The sequence below is a fragment of the Melanerpes formicivorus genome, unplaced genomic scaffold (genome assembly GCF_026170545.1).
Source record: "Melanerpes formicivorus ecotype bairdi unplaced genomic scaffold, bMelFor1.0.p_v2 SCAF_59, whole genome shotgun sequence".
NCBI classification, from domain to species: Eukaryota; Metazoa; Chordata; class Aves; order Piciformes; family Picidae; genus Melanerpes; species Melanerpes formicivorus.
In genome coordinates this window covers 3,745,881-3,758,827 of record NW_027142411.1, presented here as the reverse complement: position 1 = coordinate 3,758,827, position 12,947 = coordinate 3,745,881, and the positions used below count along the sequence as shown (strand labels likewise).

The 12,947-nt window shown below is 46.1% G+C and overlaps 1 protein-coding gene across 4 annotated transcripts in view; it reads right to left on the bottom strand.

The window, feature by feature from the left end:
* The window catches only part of LOC137452865 (transcription initiation factor TFIID subunit 4-like), a 124,089-nt gene that overhangs the window by 58,880 nt on the left and 52,262 nt on the right, over positions 1-12,947 (bottom strand). For 3 of the 4 annotated variants that reach the window (XM_068161675.1, XM_068161676.1, XM_068161677.1), the window contains exons 11-13: positions 10,726-10,856; positions 8,798-8,923; positions 1,744-1,800 (exon numbers count right to left, since the gene is read on the bottom strand). In XM_068161675.1, coding sequence (XP_068017776.1) covers positions 1,744-1,800; positions 8,798-8,923; positions 10,726-10,856 — 314 coding nt within the window. Of the gene's footprint in view, positions 1-1,743; positions 1,801-8,797; positions 8,924-10,725; positions 10,857-12,947 lie in introns of those variants that run through there. The other variant, XR_010990180.1, reaches the window with a different exon arrangement.

Sequence of the window (12,947 nt, the reverse complement as noted above, 5' to 3'; positions counted from 1 at the left end):
GAACGAAATTCAGCTTCAGAGGGAGGCAGGCAGCCAGCACATTATACACCTTCATTAGCAGGCTGGGAAAAAGGCAGGGCTAGTGCACAGAAGAAGAGGGTGCAGCACTCACTAGAAAGCCTCCCCTTCACCCTGCACTCACTCCAGCACCTTCTCATCCTGTCCAGCAACACCACTGCTTTACAACCACACCCCAGCTGGCCAGCAGCATTTCAAATTAGGTGACCACCAGGACATTTGCTGCTACTTTGCTCCTAGCACTCTTCCCGTTCCTCAGAAGGCATTTCCTGCCCTTTCTTTCATTCCCATGTCAGCACAGCTCTCCCTCTAGCGGGTAAGAGACAGCTTCTATGGACAGCCCGAGCTTCCAGAGGAGGGGAAGGCCCCTGCAGAGACCCCACAGGCAAGAGGCCTGGCTGGAGTGCAAGTCTTCCACCGCAGCTAGAGAGAAGCACTCTCACCCTGCCGACTAGAAAGCATGTTTTCACTAGCCTCTTGTTTACTTGTGCTTCCTCAACTTTGCAGTGGCCAAAGCAGAATGCAAATCCTGTGGCAGCCAGAGATGCTTTCCTTTCTAGCTTGCTTTCACCTCCAGCAGCAGAGCAGTTGTAGCTCTCAGCTCCAAGGCAAGCTTTGCCTGCTGCCCGTGACTCTCAGCAAGCTGATTCCTCCTTTGCATAGCCTGGCTGCTAGATTCTGAACTCAAGCAGTATTAAATTCCTGTCTCTCTTCCTGCCATGTAACCTGAGGACTGCCATTTGAATACTCACTTGACAATCCCAGCTCTGGAAACACCACAGCAGGGCCTAATGTTTACAAGAACTCATTTAAACAAATCTCACTACATAATGGGGAAAAACAAGCAGCCAAACAAGGCCCAGCCCTGTGCTGGGATGGTTTGGACTGTCCTGCACAGCTAACGGAGCTGCAGAGCCTGCCACAGGCAGCACAGCTCCATACAACAGAATTTGTTCTGTGCAGATCACCTTCTAGTGCACAATTATCGCTTGCTGAAGCACACATCCAAAGCAGTTGGCTAAGAAACACCAACCCACCACAGCAGCAGTTGGCTGCACATGATGCTGCTGAATTCTTAAGCCAGGAATGACTTTCTGCTGATAGATGTTTTAGTCCAATTGATTTAAGTTACAACCCCCTCCCAAGCCACCAGATGCCTTCAGCAGAGGACAGCTACACTCATTCACAGCAAATTAAGGTACTGAGTAGCTCCCAAATTGTTACAGGTGGAACAGCATCCCCAAACTTCATCTGAAAACTGTTGGACAGGCTTTTTAGGCTGCTGTCACTTCCCATGCTGAGAAAACAGTCTGCTGAACCACACTGGGGAGGAAAGGCCTGGCAGTGGCACTGCTTTAAAGACTGCCAGCAGAACAAAGGTGTTAAGCAGCACGTTTCTGGGAGTGCCATTTTACACAGAGACAAAGGCAGAGATTTTGCACCAAAATCCACTGCTGCTGTCATCAACAACCCAACAAAAGCTACAGCTACCTAAAATGGAAATGAAAATGTAATGTATGGAAATATTCTCTCATAAAACCTCCTTAGGCTCCACATGTATTAATGTATTAGTTTGCAAACACAAAGATCAAAGGCAAAGCAACAAATACATCCTAAAAAGTTTTTAGTCAGATTTTTATTAACGATATACAAGTAGCAAGGCATAAAAAATTAATATGTTCAAGCCTTGAAATGTCAAGTGTAATGATCTCTAGCTCTGCTTACCTCCTTTGCTTTCTGTTTCAGTCTGGCTTGCTCTGGGTCTTCTTGCCTGGAGCGGCTCTAGATGTTGAAAAGAAAGGGGGAAAACGGTTAAGAGATGGCTTAAGAACCCCTCATCTGTTCCAGTAACTTCTAACACAACAAAGAAAGGGGCACAGGGTGCAAGGTGCCAAAGATGGGCTGCTTAAATTCCTAGCAGTGCAACTGCAAACCCACAGGCCTCACTCAAGAGACTGCTGAATATTCAGCTGTAAGTAAGATCTACCCTAGATCGAAATGATCAACCTCCGCCCCCCACCAGCCGTGGGTTGGTCAACGCTGAAGCTTCTCTACAGGTTTAGATTTCAGCTATTGAATAGCAACAAACAGGAGCATGAGGAAGTGCCACCCTTTCCCTTGGCTCAACTTTGCCATTTACACTCCTGCCAGTCACTGATTTTCAGGCCATTTGCAACCATGGTTTTGTTCAGCTGTCAGTAGAAAACGTGGAGAACACAGTTGCAGAGTTGCTCTCCCAAACAATAAATCTTCCTAATGAAGATGTTACCATCCAGAGAGCTCACTTGGAGCACAGCACAGAGGCACACACAATTTAAGCTCATTCATGCACTACTAATAATATTAATGTTGTGATTTTGGAAAGTGCAGAACTATTGCCAAATGGCAGCTTTTGGCTTTCCCTCCAAACCCAGGAACAAAAGCCCTAAAAGCCCATTGAGAAACACTGTTTAATTGCACTAATAACCCATAACACTACATTTCTGCAGCTACAGACTGGTTTACAGCCATATGTTAAAACTATTAAATTCTTATTTATGCTCACTAAGCATGTTCCAAGGGATGGAGCTCAGAACCTGAGAGGTAGCTAACACAGGCACTACACTTCTAAGAGGCAGGATTGGTCAGCATTCAGAAGAGCTCAACTAAAACCTTGTGAGGAGCTGCAGTGAAGCTTGAGCCGCCCATGGAAATGTGTTGCTCCTGATACCTGAAACTCCCTTTGGTTTAGGTTGTGTTTCTTTGAGCACTTACACAAGTCCTAAAGGAAGAGCACCTATGCCCTCTCCAAGCTGTGTTTCTCTGCTTCCCATTGTATGGCTTTTTTATCACATAATCTGTTCAGAAGTTACAGCTTCATGAAGAAAAGCAAAGGGAGAGAGGTTTTAAGAGTAAGAGGCCATGCAGTGTTTTTGAGACACCCAGACAGAGTCTTGACTGGAATTTGGTAGACAGGGCACCACCAACACTGAATCCTCCATCCCTTTTGCCTGGCTTTGGTTTGGTTTGCAAAGTGGGATCATTTTTTCAGCTAACACAGCACACACACCAAACCCAGTGATGACCAAGCATGGCCCAATTAAACAACAAGGAGACTTTCAGAAGATGTGATAGGGCAAGGAGGAATGGACTGAAGCTTAGGGAGGGCAGATTTACACTGGAGATTAGAAAGAAATTACTTACAGTGAGACACTGGCACAGGTTGCCCAGGGAAGCTGTGGGTGCCCCCCCCCGGAGGTGTTCAAGGCTGGGCTGGATGAGGCCTTGAGCAACCTGGGCTGGTGGGAGGTGTCCCTGCCCATGGCAGGGGGCTGGAACTGGAGGATCTTTAAGGAGGTCTTTTCCAACCTTACTGATTCTATGATTCTATTCCTTGTCCCTTCCAGCCCAACCCATTCTGCAAATCTCTCAGTCTACATACTTGACTCTTCCTCCTTCCACTGTGCACATTAGCTACATCTTCCACCACCACCTACTAGGGATGTTGTGCCTGCTAGCATAGAAGGCAGTTTGACAGGAGAGTGTCTAAAGTAATGAGGAATTAAAGTCTCTAGATAGCTAACAACCAAATCAGACTCTCACATTGCAGCTGTGGCAACTCCACCTAAACCTAGGCTGAGATTTCCTCTAACTGCTGTGGCCAGACAAGAATGCAGATACCCTGGGCCAGGAAGCGTGTCAAGAACAAAAAGGCTTTTAAGGAAGTGTGTGGATCTGCAGGGGGCTGGGACTGTATTCAGCAGAGCAATTGGTAGGAACTTGATGATATTTGTCGCTATTAGGCTAAAATAGAAACAAAAGCCCAGAGCCCATTCAATGAGTTGCTCCCCTAGGAGCTGGATTTAGGTAACCATTTATGAACCCAGCCGAATCAGGCCCTTGCTCTGTCACTGTGTGCTAACAGTTCAATTACTGCGTGCCTCAGTTTCTCCAGTAGCAGGATGGGAAACTGTATGCAGCCCTCTCTTGGGTTTTGATGATAAATTTATAAGGGTAGAGCGAGCTCCTCCTGCATTCTGAGTCTGGCAGTGAAAGCAGCACAGGAACACAGAGTGTTGCTATCCCACCGCATGAAGCCGAGCCGTTCGCCAAACGAAAGCACGAGTTGAAAGCACTTCAGCTTGAGGAGACTGCAAAGTGTCCTGGGAGAATCAAGCTGAGACTTCTAACACTGGAACCAGGTTTCCACAGGAAAGTGACAGTCTCCTGGAAAACAGTCCAGCTCTGTGCTGTGTTTGGAGACGCTGCAAGGAACACCAAAGCAGCAGAGGCAAAGTATCTTTGCCATCTCCTGGACTCCCCCAGCGAAGCAAAGACTCTGCAAGGGCTGCAAATAGCAGTAAAAAGTAAATAACCCCCCCACCCACCCACAGCTAGAGGTTGGATTCTTCCTTTTTCTTTCTTTTCTGAAGAAAGTGCCCAAGGAAGAGTGGACCTGGAGGTCAAGATAATCTGACCCCAAAGGCAGGCAAAACAAGCAGACGATTTACCTGTGTACAGCTCCAACTCATTCCCAACACACAAATGAGTGCAGAGGTGCAAACAGGCGCTCAGCTCCTGCCTGATAGCACAGATCAGCATTCTGTCAGTGTGAGGACTTAAAGTACCTGAGGATGCTGGATATAAAAGCCCAGACTGAAGGGAGAATGATTCATTTAGACTAACAGAAGGAGCTGTGGTTATTCCTTGGATCTACAGCAAGTGGCCTTTGCACAGACCTCAGCCTAGCTCTTCTCTCAAGGAGAGCAGGAGAATTTCCACTTGACACTGGATGTGCCACTCCTGCTACAAGTAGCACTAAAAAATGAGAAGGAATTTTAAGCTCTCATTTCCTGGTGCTTTTTGTGTTCAGATAAATTTTAACTCTTCTTTTAAAGAGATTAAGAGTACTTCACCTTCTTGCCACCTACCCTCTCAGCTTACAAATCAGCAAGCTCCAGCAATAAAGCCAGCAGCACGTGGGGGCTAAACTGTGATAAAGCACAAACACTGACTGGTTTGTTAATTCTTCACTTGATGATCTAATGTAAATGATAAAAGGTTCCCTCCCTGCCAATGCACTACAGATTAAAGCCAACAGAAGCAAATGAAAATGTCAAGCTGAAGAGGGGTGCCTGCTAAGCTTTAAAAATGTCACTGCCTCTCTTTACACTCCACTCCACACGTGAGCGTCTCTTCCTCCCTCTGAAGTGCTGGAGCAGTTTTGCTGCTGCTCAGCCTTTGCAGCTGTCTCTATGTCACCATTTCCCCTCACCAAGTATCTTCATATTTTACATTTAACCACCTTCAAGCTCCTGGCTAATCATTCCCAGGCTTTTTTAATGCCAGTGTGTCTTTTTTTTTCAGTTAAGTCACCTCCTATTTTTGGTTTTATCTTCCTCTCCCCTTTCCCTTCCCCTCTCTGTTCTTCATGTCTAGATCTATCAATAAAGCAAGCTGGGCTGACCTAAGGTATTTTCATGTTGATGAATAAACACCTTTGGAAGCAGGCAGCTTCCCAGAGTCATTTTAGAGAGCTGATCCTCACCAGATAACATACTTTTAAATACATTAAATGCTGTCTCCTACTGAGAGCTTCTTCAGCAAACCAGGTTTGTTACCACTGCTCCCAAACACAAGCCACTTTTATTAGCCCAGACAGTCTGATACTTTAGTTGTTAAGAAGGGAAGTGCTTTGTGTTAAAACCTTGCTATCTTATTTCTCTGAGTGCTGCAGAGCCCACGATGGCTCTATGGAAATATGAGACTTCCACAGCATGGAAAGCAGCACATGGCAAATGTGTGCATTCAAAACACATTAAAAAGAGGAGGTTTCATTTACATGTCACCAAACTCCCTCATGTTCCAGACCTGAGCTTTGCCCCTTGCTTCTGTCAAGGAAGAATGCCACAGAAACAGACATCAAACATATGCTGCAGGACAGTTTGGGGAGGAGGATCTTGTCTGCAATTTGAAAGCAAGAGTATTTTAAAAGTAGTAAAGCCACCTCTCCCTCTCAGAACACTTAAATGTATGCAACACTTCCATCTAAAAAGGCAGGCTACTCTGCCTGTGCAGCAGAGCAGACCAAGAGCCCTTCCAATAGACTTCAGTGTTATTATTCAGGATTTTGCTGTCAGTTGTGCTGCCAAAGCTGCACTGCTGCTGTATTTTGTCCCACTAAGAAAGTTTTCTGTAAGATTTGTAAGAGTTCTGAAGTGTGAGTTAAACTTGAGTTAGCCAATGCCTCACAGGCACGCTCCTCTTCAATAAACCTCCTGCATTCAGCAACATCTGATCCCAGCGCAGGCACTCGCAGCTCCTGCCCTCCCTTCCCAGTGCATACACTGGGAGCCTTAATGCTTCCAATCCATCTTTTTTCATTACATAAAAGTGAAGAGTCACAACTGCAGGTGCTGTACTATTGAGAGCCACTGCTGTGCCAACACTTTCAATTTGAAACCTATTTTTCCCCATTGATGACATTAGAACTTCACCCCACGGCTGTACCAGCTTATAACTTTCACTTTTAATTAAAGAAATTAAATTGGCAACATGAAACACTTTGCTTTCACATTAGCTTTGTTAATAAAAAGTGAAGTTAAAAGCAGCATAGCTGAGGGTAAAACCCTGGTCAGAGCTACCACCACAGTGAGGTGGAATGCAAGAGGACAGGGGCTGGGAAAAGATTTAGTTTAAAATCCTTCCAACTGAAGGAACAAATTCCTAAAGATTTCAGCAAATTATCTCCAGACAGTAATTCCCTATTTGCTCTGCTCAGAAGCGAGCTGTGAGCTCCTGCTCAGGGAGCCTTCATCTCAGGGAAAGCTGCGGCACATCCACCGTGCTCTCAGAAGAGAGGGAAGGGACTAAATTGGTGTGACGGCTGAGCTCGCCTCTGCCTCACAGAGGCAGCCCCTTCCAGTCATCACAGATGTGTGTGCAGAGAAATCTGCACTGCCAAATTTCAATGAGCTCTCTCCTATGGAAAAAAAAAGCCCTTCAGCCCACGGTCCTATAAAAATCACTCTCCTCCATCAATATCAATTAACTCTGCAAACAACCCCAACCATCACTTCCCATTTCCTTCAGCAATTACTCTTTTTGCAGAGCAGATCTTACTCCTGGGACAGCTGCATCTGAGACCCCCCCCACTCACAGGTTGCCCTGGCTTGGAAGGGACCCTCAAAGGACATCTTGACTGCCTGACAACTAAGAGAGCACACTCAGGATAACGAGACTAGTAGACTGCATTGGAAATTAATCCATCAGCTAGTAAAACAAGCAAGCATTCAGCCTGCTTCAGCAGATGAATTGCCCTGACAATTTTAACCCCATCCCCTTGACTACAGACTGTCATACAGGAATCATTCACAGAGCTTCTGCGAACGAGGCCAACCCCAAGCTGTTCCCCTTCACTGCAGAAAGCATCACTCTCTCCAAAAGCCAAGCCAGAAACAAACAGACCAAACCAAAAAGCCCAACTACAAAATGCTCTCCTCCCTGCTGCCAGGCTCATTGCCATTATCAGCCCAGGACCAGAGCCTCATTCCAGCTGACACACACAGCCTGCCTTTTCCAGCTTCTGGAAGTGGCCATGAGGCAGCAAGAACTCATCTTTTCCTACACTTGGGGGATTTGTATCTGTACTTTTTTCCCTCCCCTTTTTGTTGCTGCTGCTGTTTTGGTTGTGCTTGTTTTGGGTGGTTGTGGTTTTTTTTAGGAGGTCCCCACAGCAGCACCATGTCAAATGTAAAGGTAAATTCCTCAAGTGATTTTAGTCTGGCTTTTGACCTTTCTGCAGTCTTAAGACTCTGCTCAGCTCTTCTTGCTCTTTCCTATACCAGTCACCAAAGACAGATTCAGAGCTCCTGCACACATGTGGCAACAACAGCCAGTGGGTTCTTACTGGGAAAACAAACAAGGATGCAGAGCTGACTTTTCCTTTAAAGAGCCTGCACTCTAGAGATGTGTTTCTACACAAAAGGGTCCCATTGGTGCTGTTTTCACCTACCCTATTATTCACCTTTTAGGGAGATAACCCCAAAGTGATGACAAGCAAGGCAGCCACAGTCTCTCCTTCTACAGCTTCTCTATTTGACACCTTATGTGGATGTTTGAAACAAGAGCTGTTGCAGCTGCAGGAGGTGAGTGGATCTCTGAGTTTTGGGCACCAATGTGTCTTTAAACACTTCCATGCTAACAAGATTTCCTAAGCAGTGCACTAGCACAACACTTTGGGCTGTATGCTCTAGATAGTATTGTATACACTGGGCATGCTGAGCAACTTGGGCTGCCTGAAGGTGGCCCTGCTCACTGCAGGGAGTTTGGACAAGATGATCTTTAAAGGTCCCTTCCAACCCAACCCATTGTGTGATTGTGGAACATGCTGCAGAGACTGCAGAGGCCCAGGGGATTGTGCTAGCTCCTGCAACAGTGCAGTCTTGTTTTCAGTGCTCAGGGTTTTATTTAGAAGGAAGCAGTAAGTTGCATTGCTGCTTTATGTCAAAGGCAGCTGTGAAAAACATTTCACCAAGCTGTTTTGAAAATGTTAGGCACTGCCTCCCGTATTCCAAAGAACTCATGCAATTCAGAGCTGCAGCTTGCAAACCCAAGAGCACTGCAGGCAGGCAGGGCTGCAGCCAGCAGAGGTGAGACAGCATGGCTCCAGCAGCTGAAGCTGTGACCTCCCAACAGCTGCATCTTCTTGTGGTAAGAAAACAAAAAGCATTTATACAATGGACTTCACAGAACTCAGTAACTGTTGGAAGACTGAACGGTTAAGCAGTTTAAGAAATACCTTGGCAGCCTTCAGCAAGATTTCCCTCTCCTGCTCATCTTTCCTTTGCTTCTCTAAGCGCTCCAACTGCTCGAAAAACTTCAGCTGCGACCGGACGTCTGTGGCTTGTTCATACCACTCGTCGTCCTGCAAAGGAAGAAGGAGGTTTCACTCCAACAGGCATTGCCAGCAGGCCCCACTTTGACAGGAGACTGGGGGGGTTACCTATCCAAATGTTTCTGTTGTACTGTGTTTTCTTTTGAAGCTGAGGGGAATAAGGCAGCCTGTGGTCAACAGTGCAGCTACAATCTCTAAGTAAATTTAAAATAGCTAAGTCAATAAAAAAGAGGAGAGGATTGCTTTGTCATCACCAGAGACATCCCAGAGTTAAAAAGGCCCCAAACCCCAGACTTACTGACTGAAAACCCCTCACATGCTTAACTTTTTTACTGAGCAATCCTAACTATAAGATGTAAGGCTGGCTGTAAGCTGCCATTCTTGTATTTGCACTCATCCTGAAGCAGGACCAGAATGATCAAGATGCAGCAGCTACAAAAGCATTAAACATTCAGTTGGAAATAAACCTCTAATTATAATTACACTTGAAGAACTTTATGACAACTAAAGGCATGCAAAGCTTTCCTAGTAGCCAGCAAACAATAAGAGTTTATGACACAAGCTGCATGGGGAACACTCAGAGTGTCAGAAAAAAGAAGTTATTCATATTACTTGCATCTCATTTATCTGCTTAATATCTTCCCCTTGCTATGAAGTCAAAGCAAACCATTCATCAAGCAGCAGACCGCAGACAATGAAAATGCTATGGTTGAAGAGGAGACAACACTCATTTTTTTGTCTCAGAAGCCATTAAGATATTACTTTAAATGCAGCTTTGGCTTAACATAGCTTAAACAAAGTGTTTGCTTCTCAGACACCATCCTAGGGAGAAGGAAGGAGGGCTCTGAGGCTGCTGAAATGGAAAGAAATAAGGAGATTCTACTTCTAGTCCAACCTAACAGAATACAGGCAGCAGCTGCAAGGAAAGGTTTGGGTGGGTGACACACAGGCAGAGGAGCCTGGATTTTTTCTCATCAGTCAACAGTGATGATGATTGCAGTCACAGACCCCAGAGAGAATGCTTCTTGCAAGCACCACGTCCAGCAGGGACTCAGAAATGCGTGGGCAAGATACCTTCCAAAGCTCTTTGACCACACCTGCACTCAGGGAAAAACAACCAACCAAATAAAAAGCCCAAACCAGAGTTGCTGAATGTAAACATCCACTTGAGAAATTCAAATGCATCTCGGGCAAGAGACAGCCATGGTTATTGCCACCTTGATTTCACAGCAGCTGAACACCCAGTAGGGTCTTTTATCAAAACCAACATTTCACAGTTATCAATAAGGGGGCTGATTTACATTTCAAACTGGTTTGCAGATTATTTATCTCCAAGCAGTGGGGAAATGTAATAGGAATTGTTTCAGTTTCCCTCAAGTACACAATCATTATAACAATGGAATCATTTGATCTTGAAATGCTGTTTTTAAAGAGCACATTGTTGCTTAATTACAGAGAAGGATTTACAGCTGAATTCTTTACTTGCTGGTTTAGGCAGATGGGCAGCTTCTGTAAAATACTAGTGCTTCTTGCAGCCAAAGACACGGGAAGCAACCACAGATTTCCATACATTGAAGCACTTTGGATCCACTCACTCACTTGGATTCTGCAGCAGCCTGTACCTTCCTCTGCTAGCAGCCTACACCTTCCTCTGCTAGCAGCCTGCACCTTCCTCTGCTAGCAGCCTGCACCCTCCTCTGCACACTAACTTGGATTCTGCAGCATCCTGTACCTCTCTTTGCACACTCACTTGGATTCTGCAGCAGCCTGTACCTCTCTTTGCACACTCACTTGGATTCTGTATCATACTGTACCTCTCTTTGCACACTTACTTTGTAGGTTTCCATTCGATGCTGGGTTATCACTGTTACTTTTTCTATCACTGTTCTTAATCTGTTCTGTGTTGCATGGGAGATAAAAGTAACCACTTCAGCTGGCACATCAGTAATTCCTAGTTTTTTAGCTAGACAAAACAGAAAACAAAACAGAATTAGCTTGCACCCCATAAAAAAAACCAACAAAACAAACTTAAGCTCTAAAGAAAAGTCACAGCTTCATGTTCCTGGAGAGAAGATCCTGTGGCAGTGTCTTTAGGGAACTTTGGTGACAAACTCATGACCTCCTGAGAAGAGGTGTGACTGCACTTTAAAGTTTGAAAGAGAAATCAGAGCTCTTTGGGGTTCATTTTTCTTTCTATTAATCACTTACAAAGTATTTAAGAACTTTACTGATGTATTAAAACAAAGCACAACAAAGTAAGAGATAATTTGAGCTCTCAGTTGTCCTACACAACAAAAGGCAATTTGTGTGTTTTCAGAAGGATTAGTGGGGATTAATTTCAGTGTCAATGAGATGAGGCTGCAGCCCAAAGCATACTGCTGCCTGCTTTAGCTTATGCTGTTGGCATGCTACTGACAGACAAACCCCTGTTATTTCAACATGAAGAAAGTCATATTAACAGCAGCTATTTAGAAACACCAGGCACTGCTAAACAGCAGATTTATAGTTATTGGGACATTTGATGCTTAGTGCTGATTTCCTAGGGAAAGCAAAGTCTAAGGTATCAATGCATTAAAAATACATCTAAGCTACAGAAGCAAGAACAGGAGCAACACTCAAAAGATTCTGCATTCATCAAAACAACCACTGCTATTGGATACAAGTGTGGAGCAGTATGATTATTTACACTGATCTGAGCCATGCTCCTCTAGAGAGCCTCAGTGGGACAGGTCTGTGGGTAGAAAACTCCCTGTCTGCAGAGCCAGAGCCATACCTGTGCTACATTAATCAATATATGGATCACTGGGTTTGATTCACCACAACAGAGGAAATACTCTGATTACACCATCTCTGTTTCCACTGAATGAAAACAAGGCTTTAAAAAGCTTTGTGGTACACAAGCTCTCCAGGGAACGTGTTTGGGAGTACTTTGGGAAGGTGTTTCTGGACCAGCTCATTACAAAAGTTGTCTCCAGCTGTGGGAGGATCCCTAGCAAACACAAACCCGAGAGACCTAAGAGGGAGCATTTGTTTTGTGGAGCCTTCCCAGCTTTCCCAGGCCGAATTCGAGAGCGAGAGCCCATCACACGTCTAAAAAATGAAGGCGCCCAAGTGAGCAGTGGTCTTACGGGGCTGTACGCTCCTGTTAGCTGGGTGATGTGATCTGAGGCGAGCTGGCAGCGCGCAGCAGCACCCAGGGCTTCTGTCAGCGCCGCGCCCGGGCCGCTCAATCACGGTGCGGGCGGCCGCCGCCGGCAGGGGGCACTGCGCTGGCTGGGGGGCGCCCAGGCGACGGCGCCCACGGCGGTCCGGACGGCGACGGAACAGAGCCCAGAGGGGTCCGGGGGGTGAGGCGACACAGCCCCGAGCCCAGAGGGCTCCGGATGGCTCTCGTGTTACAGGTAAGCTGCTGACATCTGCCCCTCTCGGGGCCCGCTGGGAACCGTGCGACGAAAGTCAGCGTTTGCCTCTCTCCCAGGGCCCCAGGAAGGGCTTGCACCGACACGGGCTCAGCCAGTTAAAATAATTAAAAGCTTTAATTTATTATAGTGACAGCTACAACAGATTTGGGATTGCCGGTGATAAATGCACTAACTGCAAGTGATTGAGCTCAGGCTAATAAATCCTGGGTAACATCTGACAGAGTCACAGCCACAAAGCTTTGCAGCAGCTCTGACTGCTCCTGCGCAGCGCTCACCAAGGCAGCATCCTGGGCTGGGTGCAGGACAAGGAGCACAGCCCCGTGCCTGCTCCCACCTCTGCTACATCCACGGCTCGGAGAGATGTTCCTCTCATGGGTTTTGTAGCCTAGCCTCAGCTGGCTCTGCCTTCTAGGTGACATTTAGCATGGCTTGGCTGGAGAGCTAAGTCATATCTGCTTAGCATGCACCCTGTCTGGCTCAGTGCATGCTGAGGGGTGGCAACTTACTATTAAAGTTGTAGTTTATCAGGCAAAGGTCTTTGCTTGGGCACTCTAGCTTTCAAACTCTGTTTTGAAATTGTGTGTGTGTGTTATTTGAGCTTTGCTTCGTTGGTTTTAACCCAAACAGGGTCG